We start from the raw sequence: 26,413 nt of genomic DNA on the forward strand, positions 1-26,413 counted from the left end.
AATATCTTTTTAAACTAGAAACACCACAACTTTGCTAACACTATCTGCCATCACTGGACAAGTATGGGCATGTGATCCTGCCATTTCTGACATATGAGCCACCAGAAGAGCAAGAGGGTCCCTGGGCAAGGAGCGGACGCTGCCCGCAGCAGGACCATTTCAGCCCTGACATGGCATCTCTCGGGACATCTCAACCCTCCCAGCTTCAGAAGGACCCACATGGGGTATAAGGGGGGTGGGCCACACAGCCGGCCTCCCCTTCCTCTAGCCCTGCGGACAGAGGACAGAAGTGATGAAGGCCCCCCAAACCCCACGTGCCAACTACTTCAACCACCACAGTGGTCACCTGGACAACCCACCCCTCCTTCCTAGTGAACAAGAAAGTTTGCACTCGTCGGTTCTTGGGCGGCAGGGTGGGAAGTTCATGCCCAAAGAAAAAGGAGACTGTCAGTGATTGGGAGCAGGGAGAGTTCTCACACCCCCACCCTCTGCATGTGCCTGGCAAGACAATACATTCTTTCTGGTGGACTCAAAGGGGCCACACAGCCTTGGGCTTCCCCTTCCCAGTGGAGGCTTAACCTGGGGTACCTCTCCCCACAGGCCCGGCTTTGTCCCCAGCCCAAGGTCAGCCCAGTCAGAGGCGTGATGAATGTCCCTGCACTGTCGGTTCCCACTTACAGCCTTGGGGCTCCAGAACCCTCTTTCCAAATAAAGAGAAAAGCGCCGCCCAAAGGACTTGGCTTGCCGTAAATACCACTGTCTGACAGAGGGAACATAATGCGTGCAGCGGCATCCGCCTCTGAGGCCGGCCCGAGTGACAAGCTCTTGCTCCCAGTAATTACAGAGAGGAGCGCAAATGAAGTTTCACAGAATCAAGCAAACTCTAAGGAAAGAAGAACAAAACCTGCAGAAAACCAGGTTGATCTTTAAGGAACGCTCTGCAGGCCTCTTCCTCCTCCCACAGCCCAGATGTGCGGCCCAGAGGTGGAGACGGGGCTGCACTGGGGGCCCAACAGAGAAAACTCCGTGAGTCATTTCCCAGCATCTGCGAGGCTGGCACGCCCCATCCCACACCACGGCTGCTTGCCACTGCTCAACGATGTTTGCTCGTGAGAAAACAGCCGGGAGCCTGGTTTTCCCCGGTTTCATGTTATTTCGCAAATGCCTGCATCTATTTCCCAACCTCTGGGGTCAGGGGGAGCGGTGGGGGAGCTGAGGAGCTGCTCCGCAGTCTGGGCAGATGGAGAAAGGCTGCGTGCTGAGGAATAGGGAGCCCGCACTGCGTCTCTTTGTGAGAGGGCTATTCTTAAGATGGTCTTTGTGCCTCGAAGCCTGAGCTATGGAGACACCACAGAGAAGGCCACCGCCGAGGGCTGAGCGTCCAGAAGCAGTGGGTCGTGGCTCCCAGGGGAACCCAGGGCTCGCTTCCTTCCCGGCCCAGCGTGAACTGAAGCCAAGTAAGCGAGGCCAGTTTTCCAAAAAGGGCACCAGCCTATCTCGGAACAGCTCAGTGCTCAGCTAATAAAATGTGCATGTGGTTAAATCATTAATTAACAGCTAGATTAAAATGCCATGAAACCAAAGGTCCGGGCATGGGGAGGAAGTTATGTAGCCTGCACCCCACAAGGATTGTTGGGGTGCAATATCTGCAGCAGGCAGTGCTGCACCTGGCATGGGAAGGCCTGCCGATCGAGTTCCAGAAAGGGGCCTCCTGCAGCCACAGTTATCCTGCAGGCACTCAGAGGCAGGAGGAAAGACATTTTGGTTTCTGCTAAGTCCGCCTCTCATTTCCTTTAGATGGAGACTTAAAAACCCCTGTGCAGCACGGACCCTCGGCATCTTTCATTACAAACGGTTGTGGGTTTTTTCCCCTGAGGTTCCCGAAAAGATATTGCATCTTACTGAAAGGCAAGGTGTTCAGTCTCATACTGAACTCTAATCCTCACCCCTATGTCACCGCCTGAACTATTCACAGCAGCCTCCCCACGGAGAGGCAGCTCCCCGGAGAGAAAGCCACTCGGTCACCACACGGGACAGGATGAAGAAATGCATGGCGTGCTGCACAGCGTCTTGCAGATTTTAAGTGGGGACTGGAGTTAACCCTCCCGCAGGGAAGGAGAGAATCTGAGGTCGGAGCAGGTTTTGTCCAAATGCTGGGGCAGAAGTGTCCCGGCTGGACTCACCCACGGGTTTTGTCACCTGGGCCAATCACAGCCTGCACTGCAGGGTCGCAGCACGAGCACTGGGGCTGCGGACGCTTTCCGTGAAGCGCTGAAGGGTCCGTGGTGGCCGCTGCCAGGTCACAGGGACACCAAGAACAGCTGGCAGCCCGGCCTTGCAGGCCAGGCCAGAGGAACAGGAAGTCCACATGGGGCCGGTACAGGACCGGGGCTGGGAAACACTCGCAGGAAGCTGTTCATGCTCTTCCTGGAGGGCCAGGAGCCAAGCTGGACATCTGTGTGTCGGAACCAGAGTCCACTGGCCACGACCACCCCCTCAATGGGCGATCGGCAGCCTGTATCTCCTGGCCTGACCCAGTTCCAAGGGGCCCGAGCAAGTTACCTCACCTCTCCAAGACTCAGTTTCCCCATCTGCAAGACTCCTATCCATAGGGTTATGGTGGGCCCACTGGATGCTGTGCATGGCTCACACCACTGCACACAGCTCCCAAAATGCCAAGACCTGTCGTCCACAGCAGCTTCTCCCCTCCCACTCCCCGTGTCTCCCAGGTGGAAATCACATGTTCTTAACAAGTTACAATCAGACCATCTTTACTGAGGCTTGGCCGCACTTTTTACAGTGACTGAGACAACAGTTCTTAGAAGTCTGAGTCACAGGCTGGCCAGTAAAGGCCCTGAAAGAGGAGAAGAGTGTCAGGAAGGAGCCCAGAGGAGGAGAGGGATGGGCATCCTGTGGGGAAAGCTTGTAGGGTCTCCTGCAAAAGGTTCTAACTTGCGCAGCGTAACCCCATACACTCCAGCATCCGGCCAGCCCAGAAACTGCCCAGCCCACAGCTCCCAAAGGAGAAAGGAAGGGAGACACCCTAATGCTCCACTCAGGGAGGGCAGACAGGGCAGGAGGGGTGTGAGGTCAGACCTGGCTCCTTCCCCGTGCAAGCCCATCCAGCTGTGGGCACACCCACAGTCTCCCCTACAGGGGCCACCACACCTGGCACCACACTGCCAATAAGCCCCGACCGGGCCTGGGCCTGGGCCTCGGTGTGCAGGAGGCGCTCAATGTGCAAAGAAAGCAAACCAGCGCTCGCCATCAGCTGAGCTTTCCTGCAAAGCTCTGAGAGAATCCTCACATTCGGACATGAGTTGGGATCCTGTGACTTAGGAAAAACAGAAGGAGAAATTGGAGCTGGATGTCAGGAAGAGGATGCTCAGGATGCTGCAGGCTCACCCTGGACCCAGGGGGTCCCTGGAGCCATCATAAACCCCAGGGACCCACCACCCATCCCACGGAGATCCTGGAACTCCCAAGGCCCACTCCGCCAATGTCCATGTGAGGCGTCCCGAAGGCCATGACAACTGAGACTACCAGGACCTTGATGTTGATGGTCATCGCCCACCTCTCGAGTTGAGGAGAAAGTCCTTACTTAGAAACTGCACATCTAAACCGTTTTTAAATGTGGAAACAGCACAGATGGCTCCTTGACCACGGAATCGCCCCGGATGCAAATATCCCTTCTCAGAAGACCAGGAGAAAGAAACAGGAGAGAGAGGATGGCATGGTGGTAAAGAGATGTTCTCACCGACCTCACCCGCCTCTGCCCTTGCTCCTGCACTGAAGCATGGCACCAAGCCTGGGACCCTGTGGTCCGGTGTGAAACACTGTAACCATGTCAGAGCCACGCAACCAGCCCGCTGCCGGAAACTAGCACAGAGGATAAAAATAAATGCTGTGACAGAAAGCACACAAGGTCTTCAGAAAATGTGATTTACATAAAGCTAGCCAGGAAAATTCTTTTCACAAGACTCACCCATAAAAACAGCATCTCCAAGGTTATGATGACCAGAAATCAGGCCTTTCCAGGAAAACCCATTGAGGATGTGATTATCACTAATAACATCCTAGTGCACTGGATCCCTGATCCTCTCAGTCATGCAAAGACACTTGAAAGGATGTGTCTCCCTGAGTGGAGCACCCCAGGACTTGGAGGGATGGATCTCACCTCTTGGAATGCCCCACCTGGAGCACCCCAGGATTGTGAGGGACATGGTTTCCTACCTGGAGTACCCCAGAATCATGGAGGGATGGATCTCACCGCCTGGTGTACCCCAGGATTGTGGGGGGATGGGTCCATCTACTCTAGCTGATGTGGAATATCTGGGCCAGAGGTCTACATTTATATCAGAAAGAATTTTTAAAGCTTTAACTTGAGCTCAGCCAGTGTTGCTCAGTGGGTGGAGCATGGTCCCATGCACCTAGAGGTTGCTGGTTCCATTCTGGTCAGGGCTGCAGGCTCGATCCCCTGTAGGGGGTATGCAGGAGGCAGCCGTTTGATGTCTCTCTCCCTCTAACTTTCCTCTCCCTCTAAAATCAATAAAACATTTTTTAAAAAGCTTTCACTTGAGAAATTAGGTAGAAGAGTAAATGTCAGCAGAGAAAATGTTATCTATATACTCTCTTAATTTCAAAGTCAGTGTTTTCTAATTAACAACTGGGTTTTTATTAAAAACATCACAGAAAATGAAGTCTGTCTCCCAAACCACATTCCTCCTATCCTTTCGAATTCTAGCCCCAAATAGCTTCTCCCCTCCTAAAAAGTGTGGAGCTGCTGAGGTCTTCCTGGGTTTAGTCATATCTACCACAAACAGTGCTATTTTCCGAGTGATTTGCATTTTCCAGTCCGAGCAGGACAGCCTCACGTCACTGACCCACACGCTCCTTCTCAATCAGAAGTGCGTACCACCCGCTGTGAACAGTCTTTCTCTGGGTAAGTTCTCAGCCAGAATGACAAGATTAGAGAGTCTATAATTATGCCCCTGTCAATAAATGAGTTAGCTCCTCCTCACTTTGCTCTAGAAAGCCATCATTTTACTAATTTCTACTGTAAAAAAAAAAAAAAGAAAGAAAGAAAAACCAACAAAAGAACAAAACTACCCACCATAATCCAACTACCCTGAGAAAATAACCACAATGACATTTAGGGTCATACTAGAGGCCAGATGCATGAAATTCATGCACTGGGGGTACGGGGTGTGTCCCTCAGCCTGGCCTGCACCCTCTCGCATCCGGGACCCCTCGGGGGACGTCTGACTGCCGGATGTCAGACTGGCCTGCAGGGATCGGGCCTAAACTGGCAGTCGGACATCCCCTGAGGGATGTAGCAGTGCGCCAAGTGGCAGGCGGCCAGGAAGGAGCCAGAAGCGGGGCTGGGTGCTGCACTGCTCATGCTCATCCGAGCCCACTATGCCTGCTGCCGCCGCTCGGTAGTGCTGCCGTGGAGTCTTGAGAGTCTCTCGCTGCCACAGCTGCGCTCGCCAGCAGTGAGCCCGGCTTCTGGCTGAGTGGCACTCCCCCTGTGGGAGCCACTGAATACCAGGGGGCAGCTCCTGCCTTCAGTGTCTGCCCCCTGGTGGTCAGTGTGCATCATAGCGACTGGTCGACCAGTCATTCCGTCATAACGGTCACTTAGGCTTATATATATATAGATGTTCAAGACCATTTTTGGAGCAATCCCAATTTTTTAAATAAAAAGGCATCTTACTATGAACACAGCCTTGTTACCTGCCTTCACCACTTAGCAGAGATAACCAAACTCCCAGAAGGGTAGGCACCATTCCAACCAGAACGTGAGGAGCAGTGAGGGGAAAAATGAGAAGGGCAGCAGGTGCCATGCCTTGGTGGCTCGGGCCAGGACCATGTGGTACCCCTTCCCTTCCAGATGGCAACCCAAATGGAAACAGGTGGGAGGAAGCAAGAGGGCAGGGGCTTCGGGGCTGGACTTGGGGCAGAGGTCCAGGGTGGGCTGTGGGGCGGAGGCTCAGCACAGCCTCAGTCAGAACTGCCACTGGGGGAGGTGAGAGTCAGATCGGAAGCCTTGAGGCAGCACTTCACTGAGCCAGGAGCTGGGGTTTGTTTTGTTTTGTTTTTAATATATTTTGTGGGGATTTCCTGGGGAAAGGTAGGCAATATCTTCCTCACAGGAATCACTTACATGAAGAAAAGGAAATGAAAACACTGATACTTTACGGAATATTCTTGCAAATGACTGGCTTAACCCAGTACTTAAGAGCTCTTATTTTTAACTCTTTTGTTCATATAACATCAATATGCTCTTTTCACTGGATAAAAGGGTGATTTCCTCCAGGATATAACCTCCCCTGCCCTGTTTTAGAAGCAGAAGGTGGCCCCATCCAGTGGAGTCCTCGAATGCTCTTGCAGACACACTGTGCAGTCCCAGCCCTGCCAACAGAGCTGTTTAAACAAACAATACACAAATAATGAGTTACCATTTAAATGATTAAAAAATAGTTCCCTCTCAACATCCGGAAGATATTTTTCCTAGTAGGACAGAAACTTTGCCCCAAATCACTTTCCTGGTGAAGGCGCGAGGCCAGGGAGAAAGGGCTTGTTCTCCCAAATGTGTCATAGCCAGTGAGTTCTAACAAATCAATCTGCAACAGACGCTCTCTCTCAACCTCCAGTCCCCCATGTCAAAAATAAAGGGAAAGGCCCTAGCTGGTTTGGCTCAGTGGATAGAGCATCGGCCTACAGACTGAAGGGTCCCAGGTTCGATTCTGGTCAAGGGCACATGCCTGCGTTGTGGACTTGATCCCCAGTGGGGGACGTGCAGGAGGCAGCCAATCAATGATTCTCTCTCATCATTGATGTTTCTACCTCTTTCCCTCTGCCCTTCCTCTCTGAAATCAATAAAGATATACACTGAGTGGCCAGATTATTATGATCTCTGAATGCATAATAATCTGGCCACTCAGTGTATATCCTATATAATAAAAGGCTAATATGCAAATTGTCCCCTCCACCAGGAGTTCGACCAGCAGGCAGGCCGGCCAACCGCCCATGTCCCCTCCCCGTGGCCAGGCTGGCCGGACCCCACCCATGCACAAATTCATGCACCGGGCCTCTACTATATATATACACACACACTGAGTGGCCAGATTATTATGCACTCAGAGATCATAATAATCTGGCCACTCAGTGTATTTTTAAAAATAAATAAATAAAATAAATAAATAAAATAAAATAAAGAGAAAGGGAAGAAAGGAACAAATGCGGCACTTTCCTCAGATACCCGCTCAAGAATAGGTGGTGATGCTGTAGACCAGTCAGTGACTGCTGGAGAACACTCAGCACCGCATGGTCGGGCCTGGTCTGATCCCTGGGGGCAACCTTCTGCTGGTGAAAAGGAGGCAAAGAAGAGATGTGTTTTTCCTCTTCTCACACTCCATCTGCGCTTAATGCTGAGTCAGAAGACAGACAATCCTGAGCAGCCACTGAGCTCAAGGCTACCCTTTCCCCCAGAGGCTGCTGGGAGGCTCCTGCTGAAGCACTACATCCCTCATTTGGACAGAGTGCAAGGCCCTGCCCGCTCTGACCAGCGACCTGCCAGGAAGCCAAGCCCTTAGGCTCTTTTGAGTTCAGAAAGCAGATGTGGGCTTTTTGTTTTCTGCAGTGGCTTTGCTAAATACACGATCAGATCTCAAAGGTGATGCGGAGCCTGAAGGAGGCATGCTGGGGAGCTGCAAGAAGTGGGAGCAGCCACCTCCTTGAAGGCAACAACTCAACTGTGGGGTGTGGTGGCTGTCAACGGCTTGCATAGGTGGCCTAGTTCAGACAGCATTGCCCAACCTTGTCTCTCAGGTTTGTCCACTCCATTCCACTCTATCAGCCACCACTTGGTCTGCCTCTGAACTCTGCCCCTCTAATGAAGGCCACTCAAGAATATAAGTAAATCTGCCTGCAGTCTTCACATACAGCCTGCCCACCAGCTCGCCCCTCTCGCCTTTGGAGTTCCTATGAGACATGTTTAGACATCATTCTATCCCTATGTCTCCTCTAAACCTACCTTATACTTTCCATGTCTTTGTGTCTCTGGGGTGTATTTCAAATTTACCTTCTAGTTTACCAATTTTCCTTTCAGCTATGTCTAATCAGCTATTTAATTCATCCACTGAGTTTTTCATTGAAATTCTTGTGTTCTTTATTTCTGAAAATTCTATTTTGTTCTTTTTCAAATTGGCTCAGTCATTCTTTATTGTTTCTTTTCATGCTCATGTTTTGAATGTTGTCTTTACTTTAAATTCATTGTTGTTTCTCTTAACAATGAACAGGAATCTTTATTTCCTTGTTCTTTGTGTATTTTCTCCTCTGAGCTCATGTTCCATGGAACTTCATATAGGAGAATACTTTGGGACTTGGCTTGAAACAAATTATTGGATTTGCTTTTGACTGGTATGTTGCCGCCTCACTGGATGTTACAAACTACTGATCTAGGACTATGTTAAACAATATGCACGGATTGAGATTTTTCTACCATGAATGTGGTGTGGATTCAGGCTGCAAACTCACAAGAGAGACAGTTTTTGGTTTCAAATATTCAAGACCATGTGGCACCAGCAATTTTCCTTGCTAACTTCTTTTTTAAAAAAAAAATCTTTATTGTTGAGAGTATTACAAATGTCCCCCTTTTTTGTACCCCACTGGCCACATCCACCTGGTTCCTGCCACACCCTAAGCCTTCACCACCTTATTGTCTATGTCCATAGGTAATGCATATCCTATATAATAAAAGCCTAATATGCAAATTGTTCTACCACTGGCTATGATGTGCGCTGACCACTAGGGGGCAGTGCAGAACATGGCAGGCATCAGAGACGCGGAGCTGGCAGCGGGTGGCAGTGGAGATGCTGCAAGCCCCCATGGGCCCCGATGAGAGCGGGGCCACAGCGGGATGGTGGAGCAGGTGAGCGGGTGGCACCAGGCCAAGGCAGGTGTGAGCGGGGGTCCGATCGCCCTGCAGAAGGTGACCAGCAGTGGCAGCAGGGGGTGGGGCCACCACCCGGCTCCCAGGTGCTGAGGGAGCGGAGGGGGGGTGGGGAGGGGAGGGCCCTGCAGGTGGGATGATAGAGGAGGTGAGGGGGCGGCACCAGGCCACAGCAGGATGCCAGGTGAGGCTGAGAGGCTGGGGGCACAAGCTGGGGCTTCAAGGTTGAAGGCGTGAGCAGGGGCCCAATATCCGCAGGCCACCCTAAGGGACCCCACCTGTGCATGAATTTGTGCACCGGGCCTCTAGTATGAATCTAAATTCTTTGGTTAATCTCTTCCCGCCTCCTCCTCCTCCTGCCTTCCCTCAGATTCGTCAGTCTGTTCCATGATTCCATGCCTCAGAATCTATTTTATTCATCAGTTTATTTTGTTCATTAGATTCCTTGTTCATTTATTTTGATTTTTAGATTCAATTGTTGATAGATATGTATTTACTGACATTTTATTGTTCATATCTTTTTTTTGTTCTCTCCTCCTCCTCCTCCTTCTTCTTCCTAGCTGCTTTTCTCTTCCTGCTTTTAAGATTATTTCTTTGTCTTTAACCTTTGGCATTTTAATTATGAAATGTCTTGGTGTGGGCCTTTTTGGGTTCCTTTTGTTTGGGACTTATAAGTCCATTTCTTTCACCAGGTAGGGGAAGTTTTCTGTCATTATTTCTTCAAATAGGTTTTCAATATCTTTCTCTCTTCTCCTCCTGGCACCCCATAATGCAAATTTTGGTACACTTGAAGTTGCCCCAGAGACTTCTTACACTATATTCATATTTTTGGATTATTTTTCTTTTTGCTCTTCTGATTGGGTGTTTTTTGCTTCCTCCTATTCCAAATTGTTGATTTGATTCTCAAAATGCTCTACTCTACTACTGAATGCCAGTAAATTATTCTTTATTTCAGTTAGTATATGCTTAATTTCTGACTGGTCCTTGGTCATGTCTTTGAAATTCTCACTAAGATCCTTGAAAGTCTTTCTAAGTCCCTTGAAACTCTCGTTAAGATCCTTGTGCAAACTTATAACCATTGTTTTGAACTCTGTATCTAGTTTTGTTGCTTCCATTTCATTTAGTTCTTTTTCTGGAGATTTCTTCTGGTCTTTCATTTGTGACATGTTTCTTTGTCTAGCCATTTTGGCTGCTTCCCTGTGTTTGTTTCTATGTATTAGGTAGAGCTGCTATGTCTCCTGGTGTTGGTGGAGTAGCCTTGTGTAATAGGTGTCCTATAGGGCCCAGTGGCTTAACCTCTGCAGTCACCTGAGCTGGGCACTCTAGATGCACCCCTGTGTGGGCTGTGTGCACAGTCTTGTTTAGTTGAGCCTTGATTACTGTTGGCATCACTGGGAGGAATTGATCTCCAGGCCAATTGGCTGTGAGGACCAGCTGTGACTACAGTGGGAGAGCTGCTGTGCTTCAATGGGGCTTCAGTGAAGCTGTCTACCAGGTGCACTGGCTCTGGGGCCTCCTGGGAGGTGCAAAGCCAGCCACTGCCTGGGGCCACCCGGCAGGCGCTAGAGAGCAATCTGCAGATGGCTGCTACTTGCGTTGGGCTTGGAAGTGCCCAGGCAAGGCCAAGCTATTTTATGTCTCTTATTGATAGGTATGGGGTACGCTGATGCCAACTGCTACTTATTTGAGAGATTTCAGGAAACTCTGAAGCCTGAGCCAGGACAGGCCATTCATATGGAAAAGCTGCTGCAAACAGCTTGGGTGGGGCTTCAAATTGGATGGGACGGGGTCTCAGGGAATCACCAGGGCAGAGCAAACAGTGTGAGCCACACTGATGGAAACTCAGATATGGCTGCCAGTCAGCTCTGCAACAGGAGAGGTCTCAGCATAGAAACAATGACCCCTGCAAGCACCCCTGTCTGGGAGAAAGCTACCCCAATTGGGTGGGATATCTTGGCTGCAGAGGACTCCTATGGGAGTGGGACCAGCCAGTTCAGCACCTCCACCCCTCCTACCAGTCTCTGTGTGCTTTCTTTTTTACTCCTTTAATTGTAGCACTTCTATCCAGCCAGCTTTCAGGCAGTTCTGAATGATGGCTGTTCTGTATTTTAGTTGTAATTTTGATGTGGTTGTGGGAGGCTGCAAGTACTGGTATTTACTTACGCCACCATCTTGGTTCTCAGCCCCTTGCTAACTTCTTTTATAAAGTGGGCTCATTTGCCTTTTTTCTTACACTGTATAGTAGAGCTTTGGGGCTACTAGTTTGCAAGCTTGCAAAGTCCATCAATGGGAATAGGGTTTTTGCTTCAATACTAAATGGCCACATATACTAATATTTTTTAAACTATGTAATTATTTTGTGTAGGTTTATCTCTTTCTTTGGTGTCAGTTTTAACTTTCTGCTAACAGTACCTCTCTCCTTATCTGGTATATTAGATAAGCACTCAATAAATATTCATTAAGCTAATGAATAAATTAATAAACAAAAATAACTAAGTTTATTAAAACTATCTGTAAGAAAAGTGTGAATAGTCTGTGGAGGGATTAGAAGCTCTGATGAGTTGGGGGTATTACCTCATGCACTCACTATAGTTAACTAGCTTCTTATGGCAGCATTTTAGGGGCTCACTCCTGATTCTGGCTGTATTACAGCTCGTTTCCCAGAAAGGTAAATCATTGTCGTTATTTAACTCTCATCCTCCCTTTTTAGCTCCATAAAAACATTTTCTAGTGCCACCAAAACCAGAAACCATGATTTCTACTTCTAAATTTGTCTGAAATATTTTGACAATGGTCCCCATTTCTCAACCTTGCCTAAAAGAGAGTTCCCAAATCTATTCCCTTCCCAGAGACCCTCATTCAGCAGGCCTATGGAGAGTAGAGCTTTACAGAGACTGAGAGTAATCCTCCAAGTCTATGATCCACGGGCCTCTAACATTGACTAAACATGGAAAGGATTTTTCTCACAGTAGGCAAATGGAAATAACCCTTGAAGGTTCAGTAACATCACCCCCCCCCCAATGTCATCTTATCATCAACCCAAAGCCAGACTTTACCCCTGACAAATTCCTCAGACTTTTCATTTTTCTTCAGGAAAGTATTCCAGAGAATCTGGTGTGTGCATTAAAATAACACAACTGTAATAGCTCGGAGCCTTGCCAGTGTTGGTGGCAATGGTGCAGATGGAGAAGGAAATGTCTCCATGTTTCCGGGGCAGGAGATCCTTAGCAGTTTTCAAAAAATTAAATTCACTAAGTCATTGGAATGTGTTGTTTGTTCCCACTTAGAAGCAGCAATATGCAAGGATATAATTCATCTGCTAAAAATGTTCTCAAACTCAAAATAGCTGTTTGGATGGACCCACACAACCCATAATTCGAAACCCGAAGGTGGAGTCGCTGGCTGCACAGGGATTCTTCACTTCATATAAACAACACGCTGAGGGCCCCACTGCTGGCTTTGGTGTGCTTCCCCCAGACTGCAAACCACTCCCCCCTCCCCCCACCTGCTAACACATATGTACCAAGATGTTCTGCCGTCTCACTGTTCGCATTTCTGGTTTCTCACTTCCCACCCCCTGTAACTGCTGTGACTTTTAGTTGCCATCACTTCCTAGCCCCTGGGTGTGGTCCAGGGCCAGCAGCAGAAGCTCCTGGAAGTTGTCAGATATGCAAATCACAGCCCCACCCCAGACATCCTGGGTCAGACATCTGTTTTTAATAAACCTTCCAAGTGATTCTTAGGCAAGCTAAAGTTGAGAAACACTAATGTTTTTAATTATACGGCAAACATCTCAGTCTTAAGACCTGTTCGATGCTGCTCTTTCTTACCTGAACCCTGTCTTCCTCAAATTCTATCAATAAATGTTTTCTAGGTCTCCTGCCTCAGTGAATAGTTACCTCCATGACCATCTTGGGCACGCCTCTCTAGATAAATTTAAAGGAAGGTGGTAAAAAAAAAAAAAAAAAAGTGCTTTCCAAATATTTACCCACTCAAAATCCTTGATTTGTACTCTTCTGGTGCAGTATACACTTTCCAGTCCATCTCTTATAAGAAACTGTCTCGGAGGCAAACAAGCAGTCACATGTGTGCGCTTTGTTCCCAATGCTGTCCAGCCCTGGGCATCGCGAGCATCTGGGGAATATCAGTTTGCCACTGAGGATGGATGCTCTGGCTATAACTGCCCTGTAAGCCAGAGCCCATGTGAACATTTCCCAATTCTCACTCAAACTAAGCAACACAGAAGACGGCAAGATGCCATATGTGTTCAGGATAGTTTCCATACAGAATAAAAGAGCAAGAGCAGACGTTACCAGAGGGATTTCTCCACGATTTTGGTCCTGAAAACCTCCTCTTGGTCCAGGTTCACGGTGCAATAGCAATCTCTCATCTTGTTTGGCCCCGGGTAAGTGGGAAGATTTTTGGCTTCACCTAAAAAGCAAGTGTAAATATGTCGTCAACATAGCATATAATTATTTGGTCCCCTTGCTAATCACAGGCACGTTTCCAAATAATGGGTTTATTTCATAGCAAGGCACCTGCTTTCACTTTTGTACATTCATTAGGCCTTCATAAGGTCATGGTTTTCGTGCTACCATAAGTCAAAATATTGATGAAAACACCATCTGTGGTGTTAAAAATGCAACATAGCATTCACAGTAACCTCTAAAACAAACTGATAAAAGTAGGAATCCATCAACCTAGGAATTAAGGATTTTTGTTTTGTTTTACTCACATTAGTCTCTTTAATTTTTTTAATGTTTAAATTATGGTAACATATATATGTTAAAATTAATCATCTTAATCATCTTTAAGTGTACACTTCAGTAGAGTTAAGTATATTCACATTGTTGTGCAACCAATCTCTAGAACTTTTACATCTTGCAAAACAAAACTATGTACCCACTAAACAACTCCCCATTTCCTCCTCCCCCCACCTCCTGTAAACCACCCTTCTACTTTCTGTTTCTCTGAGTCTGACTGTTCTAGAAACCTCATAGCAGTGGAATCATATAGTATCTGTCCTTCTCTCTCTGACTTATTTTACTTAATGTCCTCAAGGTTCAGCCATGCTACAGCATGTGTCGGACGCTCCTTCCTTTTCAAGGCTAAATGATATTCCATTGTGTATGTACCACAATTCGCTTAACCATTTAATCCCCAGGTTCCTTTTTATTTTGCATTTAATTTGATAATATTAGTCAAAGTTGGGACAATAATTAAGGAGAAAGACTTTATTAAAGTAAATTATGAACGACAGCTGTTTAAAATACAGAGTGATTAATCCGTTAGGAAAAAATCAAGAAAGAGAGAGCTGCTCTAGGTTGAGTGTCTCCCTCCCACAAGCCCCTTCCTTCACACACAAGCACATTTGGACAAAAGGGAGGAACCTTCAAGGCAGCCAGCTTGCCCGGCCAGCCTTGCAGAAAATGTCCACAATGTCACAACCCCCTATTTAACCCTGGGTCTATCTAGAGATCATTATCAAAACCACAATGGCTAGCATCCTCTGCTAGAAGCTCAGATTAAGCATGAGGGCTTGTCCAAACAGCCCTGTTTACTTGTGAACTGAGAGAGAGCAGGAATGAATGAGAGGTGGCTTTCAACCGGGACAGCTGATGCCCAGGTGAAGACCACTGCATGGAAGAAATGCCTCAAACATGCTTTCACCTCCCAGAGTCTTCCTTGTCACCAAGTCATTTCAGTTCTAAAGATGCCTGGCTCTGGGCGTGCACAGGCACCACACTCAGCACTAGGAAGAGAGGACACGTGTGAGCACATAGCACCATGCCAACAACAGTTCAGGTAGATGCTGGTAATTTATTTCTGTGCCGAGAAATCTTATTTCTGATACACAAAGGCGTTTTTTAGGATTTCCAACAGTACCAGTAGTAATCTATGCATGTGGACATTTCCAGCATGAGACCTATCTTCTTCTCTGGGCCTCAGTTTCCCAACTCTAAAAGAAAGAACTCTCCAAGGCCCCTCTAGCTTTGAGACTTTTCTAATCCAATTGGTTCCAGAAATTTTTCTTTCTCATCGAGGAAACATCAATGACTCTCAGTTGGTGAAGAAAAATAAATAACAAATAACTGTCTTTTTATAGCCACTATTATCCTTAAAACACCTTAACATCACAAGGCTTCCTTCTAGAACGTGCCATTTTTACATGAGCTGAGCAAATGAAAACATGGCCAATCTGGGAAGAGGCATTTGAATCCGAGCCAAGCTTCGAGTCAGTTGTTAAATGTCAAAAGACAGATTCTCTGAAGGCTTCTGGCAGATGTGAAAGGTCACATGCGCACATGCATATGCATGCAGAGTGAGTGATGAACCCACCATCAGAAAAGGGTAGGACGTGACTCCATGGGCATCTGCAGACAGGGAGGCGGAGGGGGAGGTACGAGGAGCAGCAGACACAGGTTCCTGGTGACCATTCCCTTCGCTGAGCAGACCTGAATAGGCAGCCATAGCACACACACCAAGCTCACCGGGGGGGCTGTCAGTCTTCCCGTTCTGTTTCTGAACTGATCATTTTTGCAGTGCTCACAAATCCTTAACCTCAAACCAGCCTGAGTTTATTGACTTTCCTACTGTCACCTTTATGATGTGAATTGGGGCTTACCATATTTTCCTTTGAAAATTATTTTTTGGCCCCGCCAGTGTGGCTCAGTGGTTGAACTTCAACCTATGAACCAGGAGGTCACAGTTCGATTCCCTGTCAGGGCACATGTCTGGGTTGCAGACTCAATCCCCAGTAGGGGGCGAGCAGGAGGCAGTGATCAATGATTCTCTCTCATCATTGATATTTCTCTCTCTCTCTCTCTCAAGGTGGAGACTGTTAGGATAAAAGAAAGAAGAGCCTTCTCTGAACAACAGATACTTAAAAATGCCAAATTATATTATTCTGATATGAATGCAGACTCATCCACATTCCTCCCACCCTACAGGCTCCCAATCTGGACTGTTATAGAAACATCCTTGTTGCTATGACAATGGCAACACTAGAGAGCCAGCTAGTGGACCTGTGCCAACATTAACAAACCACTCAGACCAGGAGGGTTGGGAGCAGCAGCCAGCACTCCGCCCTGGGCCATGTAATCTGCCCAGGGTCCTTACAGTTGGGAACCCCACCAAAAAGGGCCAAGAATGATGAGTTACTCCCAAGTCTCTGCTTGAAGCCCCACAGCAGAGCAAGGGTGGATGTCCCAGCTCTTAGGGCTTATTTCACCTCAACCATACTTACAACAGATTTGTTTCTTCCATGTTGATTATTTATGCCAAAGGCTAGAGGTTGCATCACTTCCTAACTACATGTTACAGGTCTTTTTTGTCTCTCAGAGAAAAAGCATTTTTTTCCCCTAGTAAGTAGAGACATTTACATAAGAATATAAAGCTGGTCGTGTTATACAGGAAGTGCTAAACTGTTTGTTTAATGAATGGATGAATAAATGACTACAAGATAAAAGAAAAGTTAACTCTGGCTTCATTCTAAGAAGCAAATAAGTAATCATTTTCATATGATTCTTCCTATTAACCACATCTCCAAAATTTAGTGTTCACCAACCAGAACTGTTCATCGGTAGATTTGCTAACGACAGCAAATTTGGTGTGTGATATCATCTCTGAACACCTAATTTCCTAGCAGAAGTAAAAGGCAGCACTTGAAAAACAGTAACATAAACAGTGCTGAAACGGCAATCTCTGATTCCTAATTACAGGAATCAGGCAATGGGTAAGGAAAACAAAGGTTAGGCTCTGAAGGCGGACATCATCCCTGACCGGTGATAATTCCTGTGTAAGCTCTCAATGAACCAGCCAGAAAAACCCAAGCCTGCAGGCAGCTGGGGAGAGGGGAGAGCCATGGGTGAATGCCTGTGCCTCACTGGAGGGGCCGTGGGAGGTCTCAGTGCCACAGCTGGGTTCAGCTCTGATAAAGAAGCCCCTTGCCTGTCTGCAAAGCTGGCTTCCCTGGAGGGCACTCAGGAACAGTGCCCTCTATGCCCAGAGAGGGGATGTCCGACACCAGGCACTCTGGGAGTGAGTAGTGAGAGCTCAAACCCATGTCAGCTCTAAGGGTGGTCTGATCTTGTTTGCTGCCCTCCAGCACCTAGCACGGAGGTCAATGTGCTCTCACCAAACTCACAGAAGAGAAGGATGGAGGCAGGGATGAAGGAGGCATTGGGAGGGAAGAGTGAGGGTCAAGGGCTTTAACTGACAAAGCACCATTCTTCCAGCTGTGAGCCTGGGGCCAAGACCAACAGAGCCATCTGGGAGCAGACTTCCCAGATGTGCTTGAATCTACCAGACGTCCACACAGCTCTGGCACTTTCAGCTCAACTACAGATCAACCTCGCTAAAGACTACATGCAGGTCTGTGAGCCCAGTGCACTAGTCCCGTAAGAGCAACCCTCTCCCAACCAGAGGCCTTCATGTTGGAAGCAGACGTGAGGAAGAATGGCTGTTCTAATGCTCCCCATCTTCAGGCAGGCCTTCCTGATTTAGAACGCAAATGGCTCTACACAGTCTGGTAGCCAACATAGCTTATTATAACAAAATAAAAGCTTATTTCCCCAAAGAGATCAGTTTCATGATTAAAAATTCTATTTCCTTGAATATATTTTTGGCTGCCTTGCTATTTTAGCACTTGATATTAAATAGAACAAAACTCCATAAAACCAGATGAGATTGGATTTCTAAATCAAATTATAAACAGCCTCCTCTACTGCATACTGATTTAGAAGCCTGGAAAACTCCATGCTGAGCTGCCTGGATGCCCGCAGAGCATCACCCAACCACCGTTACAGCATGCATCTGCTCTCCGGAGGAGACCCATACATGAAGAGTGACTTACATCTGTTTCGGATTTCCTCCAATTTCCAAAAAGGGTAGGTAGTACACTACAATATAAAAGCCAAGTATACAATAAGGCTGTCAAACTTGAAATTAAAAGTTTAAAACATGGTAAAAGGAAGGAAAATTACATCTATCCATCCCCAAAGTGGGTGACTCAGTGATTGAGTGCCGAGCTTCCTAGTAGCTACGGTACAAATGGAAATACGGTGGAGCACATCATTCTCATAATTTATTTAAAAACAAAACACACCAGTTCTCCAGGAGGAAACATCCTTCTACAGCAAGTCCATGGCTGGCAGCTTTATCTGGGAGACATTAAGTGATGGACTGGGCATATAAAAGATGCAGCAACATGCTCCACGTACTTTTTATTCTGTCCATCAGGAGAAGGGGGTGCACAATATGAATTGCAAGCCCTGTGAAAAGAGTTCTCAGCGGAGGAGGTGGGTGATAACCGAGGAGGGGCTGCTTTGGGCTGCCCCATCTGATTCAAGGCAAGATCTGTACACTCTGGACCAATTCCGACTGGCATTTCCACTCCCAACACCTCTCACAGCCATGCCTGACCTTGTCTGCCCTGTGCCTCAGCTCTTCAGAGTGCTGGTCTGTATGCCAAGATGCAACTGTCCCTAGAAGTTCCCATCTCCTCCCACAAGTGGCATCTGGGGTCACCTTGAGTAATGGGAACCTTGAGTAATAAGAACTTCCTGACTGGATGCACAGCCCAGGGGCAGGCTGCAAGTGAGGGAGGAGGTAACTCGGGGCAAAAATCTGTGGCAACTCTGCAATCACAGAATGCGGGGCTGGCACCCGCCCACCTGGCTCCCTGGGACCCTGTGCCCCCCCCCCCCCCTTGCAGCGCTGGAACTGTGCTCCCCTCCCTGAACACCCCTGAAGCGTCTCCTGCTCCTCCCCCCTCCTCCTCCCTCCTCCACTCTTCCTGCTCCACTCTGGGCTGTGCCATTGTCATTTATGCAAGTCCATGTGCCGGGACAGTCATTAAGATTTGGTGGGGCACTTTCAACGTCTCTCTGCTTTCACGGGATGATCAGAATTGCTATGACAGGAGTAGGGGTGGGGGAAGGAGACCTCAGAGTGCATTTTAGGCTCCCAGACAAGAAACAAAAGCCCAAGACACTAAGAATGGCACATGGAAAATCGTCCACTTCTCCATTTTCAGATTAATTTTATAGACAAGAGCACGTCTCCAGAATTAGATTTTCAGTTTTGAACTGAATTCAACCTATTCAGCACCTAAAAACACACAAAACATTAGCTAACTTTGCTCTTTCACTTAAAATCTGGTATTTTCCCGCTGGGGGGAAAAAAAAGCATGCTCTATTCTCCAGTGCTTTTCCAATTATGCTAGACATGAAAATAGTATTCTTGACAATAACTCAATCCTGAAATAAAAACTGTAAAATTATGTCAAGAAAAGGAATAAAGAAACCACTAGTTTCCTTTTAATTTTAAAATGTTGTACTCTATGGGTATTTTTTACTCCTTGGAAACTAAAATTTTATGTCTCCATTTACAAAATATTATTTTTCATCTAATGCTGTATTTTCTATCTAGTGGCTATTAAGACCAGAAAACAGCAAGCAGGCCATCAACAATTTAGACACTTATTGCTAAGGTGGAGATATTATGGAAACTTCTGGAAGGTGATGACCGCTGGAAACTACAAGCTCTCGCCCAGGCAAGCCCCGGGCCTTCGCCAGAGCAAGACTCAGGGCAAAGAGGCCACCTCCACATCGATCCCTGTGCCCCTGGACAGTGGACAAGAGGTGCCAATAAGCACAGCCCACACGGAACAGAAGACGTGGTCTGTGGGATGCCGCCAGTGCTACAGGGAACTGCAGACTGGGAATGCGTTTCACTGGGCACTCCCCCCAGCCCCCCACCCCCACAAGAGGACTGATCATGTGACCCAAAGAAGAAAAGGGAAGAATGCCTGGTGAACATCTGAGTGAATACCTTGGAAACTGCCCTGGAGAAGCCCTGGGCCAATACTTGGGCTAACACGTGGTACCCGCTGGGAGTGGACACCAGTCCCACATGGCCATAGCGGTCATTTTCTGCTATAGAGGTGCCTCTGTATTATACATTTGCTTGTGTGTCCGCATGTCTGTGTACATGTGTGTGTGTTAAACAGCTTTATTAAGACAGGCTCAGCATACCACTTGAAGTGTCTAGTCCAATGATGTTTAGTATATTCACCACCATCAATGTTAGAACATTTTTGTCCCCATACTGGAAACGGGAACCTATTTACTGTCATGTCCTCTTTCCTCCCCCCACCCCCCCCCACCCCCGGCCCCAGGCCCTGGCAACTACTAACCTACTTTCTATCTTTACAGATTTGCCTATTCTGGGTATTTCATACAAACAGAATCATAGACTATGCGACCTTTTGAGTATGACCCCTTTGAGTCAGCATGTTTTCAAGGTCCCTACGCACCACAGCCTGTGTCAGACTCGGTCCCTTGCACAGCTGGGTAATATTCCATGGTGTGAAGGCAGCATGGTCTCTTCATCAATGTTCATCCATTCCTCAGTTGATGGGCATTTGGGATGTTTCAACTTTGGGCTACTGTGAAGAATGCGGCTCCAGGATCTGTGTACAAGTGTTTGTGGGAATGTATGTTTTGAATTCTCTTGGTTATATATACATGAGAGTGGAAATGCAGGGTCACACGGTAACTGTGTTTAATTGTTTGAGGAACTTCCACACTAATTTCCATAGCAGCTGCACCATTTTACATTCCCACCAGCATTGCACAAAGGTTTCAATTTCTCCACATCCTCACTGACAATCTTGTCCAGCTTTTCAATTATACCTTTACTTTGAATAAAAGAAATAGCAGTTTTCTTTTTTAAAAAATATTATTTTATTGATTTCAGAGAGGAAAGGAGAGAGACACAGAGAGAGAAACATCAATGATGAGAGAGAATCATAGATCGGCTGCCTCCTGCATGCCCGCCACTGAGGATGGAGCCTGCAACCCGGACATGTGCCCTGACCAAGAATCGAACTGTGACCTACTGGTTCATAGGTCAACACTCAACCACTGAGCCACGCTGGCCAGGCCGGTTTTCATTTATTTTATGATGGCAAAATGGGGGTGGGCGACTATTGGAACAATTTCATTAAGACTAAGAATTTTAGGCACATGTCCAGGCAGATAATGAAACTGTCTCCGAAGAGCACAGATGAAATTCCTTCCACACGGCAGCACGTCCAGGATGCATCACTGTGGGTTTCGTGTCCCATTTCTGACCAGAGGAGGGACCTCCCAGCCCCTAATCCCAGCACGAGAGACTCTGGGTTTACACTGCACACGGCCGAGCACTGGCTTTGAAAACACAGAGAGAAAAACATGTCACGCAAGAGCCAGACTTGACAAGCAGGCATGCGTGTCTGCAAGGGCATCTCTGCTGGAAGCTCGGGTACTAACCACACAAAAATGAAATCCATCTGCTTCCGCTCAGCTCACCAGAGCTGGCCCTGAGTCGTGGGTACAGAAAACAAAGCCAGTTCCCTTTTCTAGAGAAAACTGGAGAGGTTCCAGAGGCCTGATTATGACTCCGGTTCGGAGTTTTCAATTGTGACTTATATACATGTTTTTTGTTGTTGTTATTGTTCAGTAGTACCAGGAATGCACGGTAGGAAACTTCCAGATGTAGGAGTCCAAGATTAAACATTAAGAGTCTGTCTGTAGCCCATGCTCTCTAGAAATAGCCTTGTTTAGTAACCTGTGTCTTAGTCCTTTGAGCAAGCAAGATAAATATAAATAACAGCCTCACTAATAGTTCCTGGTTTATTCATTTAAACTCCTCTGTCAACTCCCTGCTATGAAAAACAAAGAACTGAAAGCGGGATACATCTCCCACCCCCAACTCCCAATTTCTGTTGTTAGGCTGTTTTTACATTGTCTTACCTATTTTCTTTACAAGTTGATTCTAAATCTGTTAACCCCACGAGATCAGGAGGCCCTCCGAGCACCAGGTCAGAAAGACACCTGACCTGGCCAAAGACAACCGCTCCCAATTTGTGGTGGCTGCTCCCCCTAAAGCACTCTGGCCTCTTGCGTGTCAGACCCAGACACTGCCGCTTCTCGCCCTCTGCCACCCTGTTTCGTTCCTTTTTCATTTGGCCTGAGCACCTCCTCCAGGCGCTCGGTTCTGGGGTGCAGGAGGATGCATCTTTGCAGCCCAAGTGTCCTTATAGTTTGACAAAGTATATAGTCAGGTTCGAGTTAACATTAAGGCACTGTTCTATTTGTAAGAGCTCCTTAGAGCATTAAATGGTCCAAATGTAAGTTCCGTCCTGCAGCCTCCTTCACAGGCAACAATGCCACGAGTTCCTTGTTCCTCCTGAAGTCTTGGGGAGCGAATACAAGCTGGTATGCTACATAAATGGCAGCACATGCTTCTTAAAATGGGTATTAACAATACTGGGAGATTATCAGTACATTAAGAATTCCCTCTCCTTTTCAGGGCTGCACCTTTTTTCATTAAGTGAACACAGTTCATTTAACCCTCCCTCAAGGAAGCGCACTTCGGTTATCTTCAGTCTTTGGCTAGTACCAGGATTGCAGCAACAAATAACCATGCACAGAATCCATTTCTGTAGGTTAAACAATAAACTCCTGGTCTCAGAATCTCTGGCACAAAGGATAATTTGTAATTTTCATACAATTTTATCATAGTGCCAAACAGTTCTCTGTAGTAGCAATTTACATTCCCACTACCATGTTCGAAAATGCCATTTTCCTATATCATTGCTAGTAATGAGTTATCAAAATTGTGGGTCTTTGCTAATCTGATTTGGGGGAAATGGTGTGTGTGTGTGTTGCACTTTTTATTACAGAGGATTCTTTTTTTTAAAGAATCGAATTGTATTCCATTTATTCAGAAGTTAAAGCCCAAGACACCTGCACAGCTTTTCCCTCCTTTGTTCTCCATAAGCAAGGTCCCCACAAGCCAGCCCTGGCAGAGGCTGGGCACACACCATTCCGATGGGGTCCATGGAAACAATGTTTAGGGAAACGGAAATCATCTTTGCTGTCAAATCCTGATTTTTCCGATATGCCTGGACCCACTACTTCTAGCTCTGTAGCCAGCGGTGCACAGCCTTGAGGAACCAGATGTCCGGGGCCTGGGCAGCCCAGATGCTGTGGGGCTCTCCCCGCCCTCGAACCAGACTCGTCCCTGAGGACAGTGAAGGCCGAGGCCCTCGTCATGACCAGTTTAACGACTAGCTGTCACCGCTGCAGTGCAGGTTCCCGGATTCTGACGGAAAAAATTCTTCATGGTTTACATTAAGTGTTTCTTGAAGTTAAGGGAGGAAGACAATCTGGGAAATACCAAATTTGTGGAAAGGCAGTGTGCGTAGTGCTACCATAAGCCCACGGACGGGCCTTGATGCGGAAAACAAGACGCCTGACCTGGCCAGAGACAACCGCTCCCAATTAGTGTCGGAACGAGAACCCCCCCTTTCAAGATCCAAGTTTATTTTTCGGAAACAATCAACATACGGTTCCCGCCCCCCACTTTTCCACTCTGTATATTTTGGTACTACTTTTGCTTTCCTTTTTTCCCCCCCGCCCCACATCATTCTGTAAAAGAGTCCTGGCTTGAACTTGAGAAAGAAAATGTCTTAGATGTTAACAAATTCAGAGTCTTCCATTAATACATGTAGTGCAAAATCAAGTTCTAGAAAGAATTTTAAACAGACGGCATTCCTTTGTTCATTCACGTCTAACCTGAAAGGGAAACCACCTAAATAAATACGTTCAGACACACTGGAATATTCCAGGTCCATGACTAACACAAGACTTCACATGGAATGACGTGTCTTTCGTCTATTACTCTGGGGCTACAGAGGACTCGGGGAGAATGACCTAAAGCTTGAAATTTTCACATATGATTTATGATCTTTGCAGTTGGCTAAATACACAACAGGCTCAGTTTCTCCAGCAGTTCTGATTTTGTAGTCGGGGCTGTCTTTGACTCTTCCTGGGGGATGGGGGTCCCCCAAGAGTGAAGGCAGTAATGGCATGGCCAGCTCAATGCAAGGCTATTTGCTCATCCAACTTCACACGTAAGAGTAACATCTGTGAAGATGCTTGTGTGTAATAAGCCTGTTACTGTGCATGTGTGGCATCTATTAGGATGCATGGGTGTAACATGTCTGTCACTATTCCCATGTGGGCAGGTGTAATCTCTGTGGGGACGCATGTGTGTAGCACGCCGGTTATTGCTCCTCAGTGAGAAGGCGGCATTTATGGAAACCCTGGCAATATCTAACTTGCATTTGCAGAAAGCAGAGAGGTTGCTTCCTCATAACAAACCAATAAAATCCCTTCTTTCTTTTTCTTGCTCTCAGCAGTACAATGCGATACCATTTCATACCACGAAGACTGCTAGAATGTCTTTTTAAGGAAAATAACAAGTATTGGTGAGAATGTAGATAAAATGGGACGCCAGTGGGAAGTTAAACCAGTGAAGCTATTGTGGAAAACAGTTTAGTGGTTCCACAAAGAGTTAAACAGTTACCATATGACCCAGCAATTCCACTCCTATTTTGGTATACTCAAAATAACTAAAAATAGGCATTCAAACAAAACCATGTACATGAATGCTCATAAGAGCTTCACTGCCAGGAGCAAGCATCTGATTGTGGAAGAAATTGTCAGAAGGACAACTGCAGAAAGAACAGAGGCCGGGTGGGTATTTGTGTCCTGCACTAGCCATGGGCCAACATGGCTGGGGGGTCAAGGGGCTGGAAGAAGTCTCATAGGAGCCCATGGCCCCTGCCCTGAGGAGCTCCAGGTTAACTATGCACACGCCAGGTGGAAACTGCCCTTGGAGACTGCAGACTGGGCACAGCAAGGTGTGGTAAGAGCACATTCTGGCTGGGGAGTCAAAGGCTTCACAGAAAATGTGACCCACTGCGGGCCACAAGGGAGACGAAGGAAGGGCAGGTGAGGGGGAAGCTGACTTAGATCCAGAGGAGACATGAAACCCCATGAAATGTAGCAGAATGCAGGCTTCCTCCTGACTGAGCGAGGAGAGAGGCAACTAGAAGGCAACAGGTGGGCAGAGGCAGAACCTTCGGAGGGCTATACAGAATAAGGTAACAAAAGCTTTAAAATTATTTAGCAGGCCTGGTCAGTGTGGCTCAGTGCTTGAGCGTCAACCCATGCACCAAGAGGTCATTGTTTCCATTCCCAGTCAGGGCACATGCCCAGGTTGCAGGAGACTGTTGATCAATGTTTCTCTCTCTTTGGTGTTTCTATCTCTCCTCCCTTTCCCTTCCTCTCTCTAAAAATCAATAAAAACATTTTAAAAATAAATTATTTCTGATGGGATACTGGCTGTTCTTTTAGCTGTGACTCAGATGCACAAGAGGAGAAAAGCTGAACACAGTCTCCCGGCCCGCAAGAAGGAGACACCATGAGATCCTGACCCACCGGCACATTTGGATGGAGTGTACTGGGCATGAGTCATGCTCAGACCAGCATCCCATGCTGAGTGGCCCCTCCCTCCCCTTGCAGCCTAAATAAGGCTGCTTCAAGCCTGGCACCAACTGCTGTCACACACACACACACACACACACACACACACACACACACACACAGCAGCCCCTTGGCACTCCAACATCTCACACAGGAAGTCAGAGTTCTCTTTGCTAAGCTCAAGAGCTGTTTGAAACTCCAAAATTATTTTTAACATCACTGTTGGTCTAATTAGGCAAGAAACACTGCCAAGTTTACAAGCCGGCTGCATTTGAAGGACCATGGGCCATTACGGATGAGACCTAAGCTCAGGATTTTTTTTTTTTAACTTTGCTGAAATAAGGAAGAAACTAAAAGGCGAATAAAAGAACGTGTAGGAGACTCAACTCTAACTTTATCTCCCCATTCGGATCACCCTTTCGGAGAGGGAGCACACCTGCCAGATCACTTGTATGGAACTCCTGTGCCTCCTGTCCTCCCCCTCCTCCTCCTCTCCCTGTCCCCGCCCCTCCTGTCCTGTCCCTCTTCCCCTTCTCTCCCTCTCCCTACCTACTCTCTCCTCCCTTCCTTCTTCCCTTTTTTCATTGCCCCCCTTCCTCCTCCATGTCTCCCCTCCTCCCTCACCCCTTTTAGAGAAGTGCCCAGCCACCTTGTCTTTAAAAACAGAGAGCGGTGGAGAATTCCTACTCCAGCATATGCAAAAGAAGTAGGAATCCAGCACTGATCAGATGCACCAAATCACCAACAACAGTGTTGCTGGCTTTGCAGACCTCGCCAGGCAGAGGCTCCGCTTTAGGCCCTCCCACACCACCCATTCCATCTGTGAAACCGCCCTGAGGCCCAGGGCCATTACCCGGGGGTGGTCTGGGCTCCTCACCACACTGGCTGGCATCTGGTTGTGTGTGTTTCTGAGACACAGGCCTATTCTGCCTTTCCTGCTTCAGGCGCCATTCTGAGATAAACCTGAGCCTCGGAGGGCCCTTCGAGCACAAAGGCACTTACTTCCTTAAGGAAGTGGACTGCATTCCCAGAGGCTTCCCGACACAGTGTCTGCTTCCTCTGAAAATGCCCTGTTTTC

At 47.4% G+C, this 26,413-nt stretch overlaps 1 protein-coding gene across 1 annotated transcript in view; it reads right to left on the reverse strand.

The window, feature by feature from the left end:
• The window catches only part of RASA3 (RAS p21 protein activator 3), a 115,930-nt gene that overhangs the window by 63,254 nt on the left and 26,263 nt on the right, over nucleotides 1-26,413 (reverse strand). The window contains exon 2 of the mRNA XM_008143904.3: nucleotides 13,270-13,387. Coding sequence (XP_008142126.1) covers nucleotides 13,270-13,387 — 118 coding nt within the window. The remainder of the gene's footprint in view (nucleotides 1-13,269; nucleotides 13,388-26,413) is intronic.

Source organism: Eptesicus fuscus, chromosome 8 (assembly GCF_027574615.1).
Source record: "Eptesicus fuscus isolate TK198812 chromosome 8, DD_ASM_mEF_20220401, whole genome shotgun sequence".
In the NCBI taxonomy this organism is placed as follows: Eukaryota; Metazoa; Chordata; class Mammalia; order Chiroptera; family Vespertilionidae; genus Eptesicus; species Eptesicus fuscus.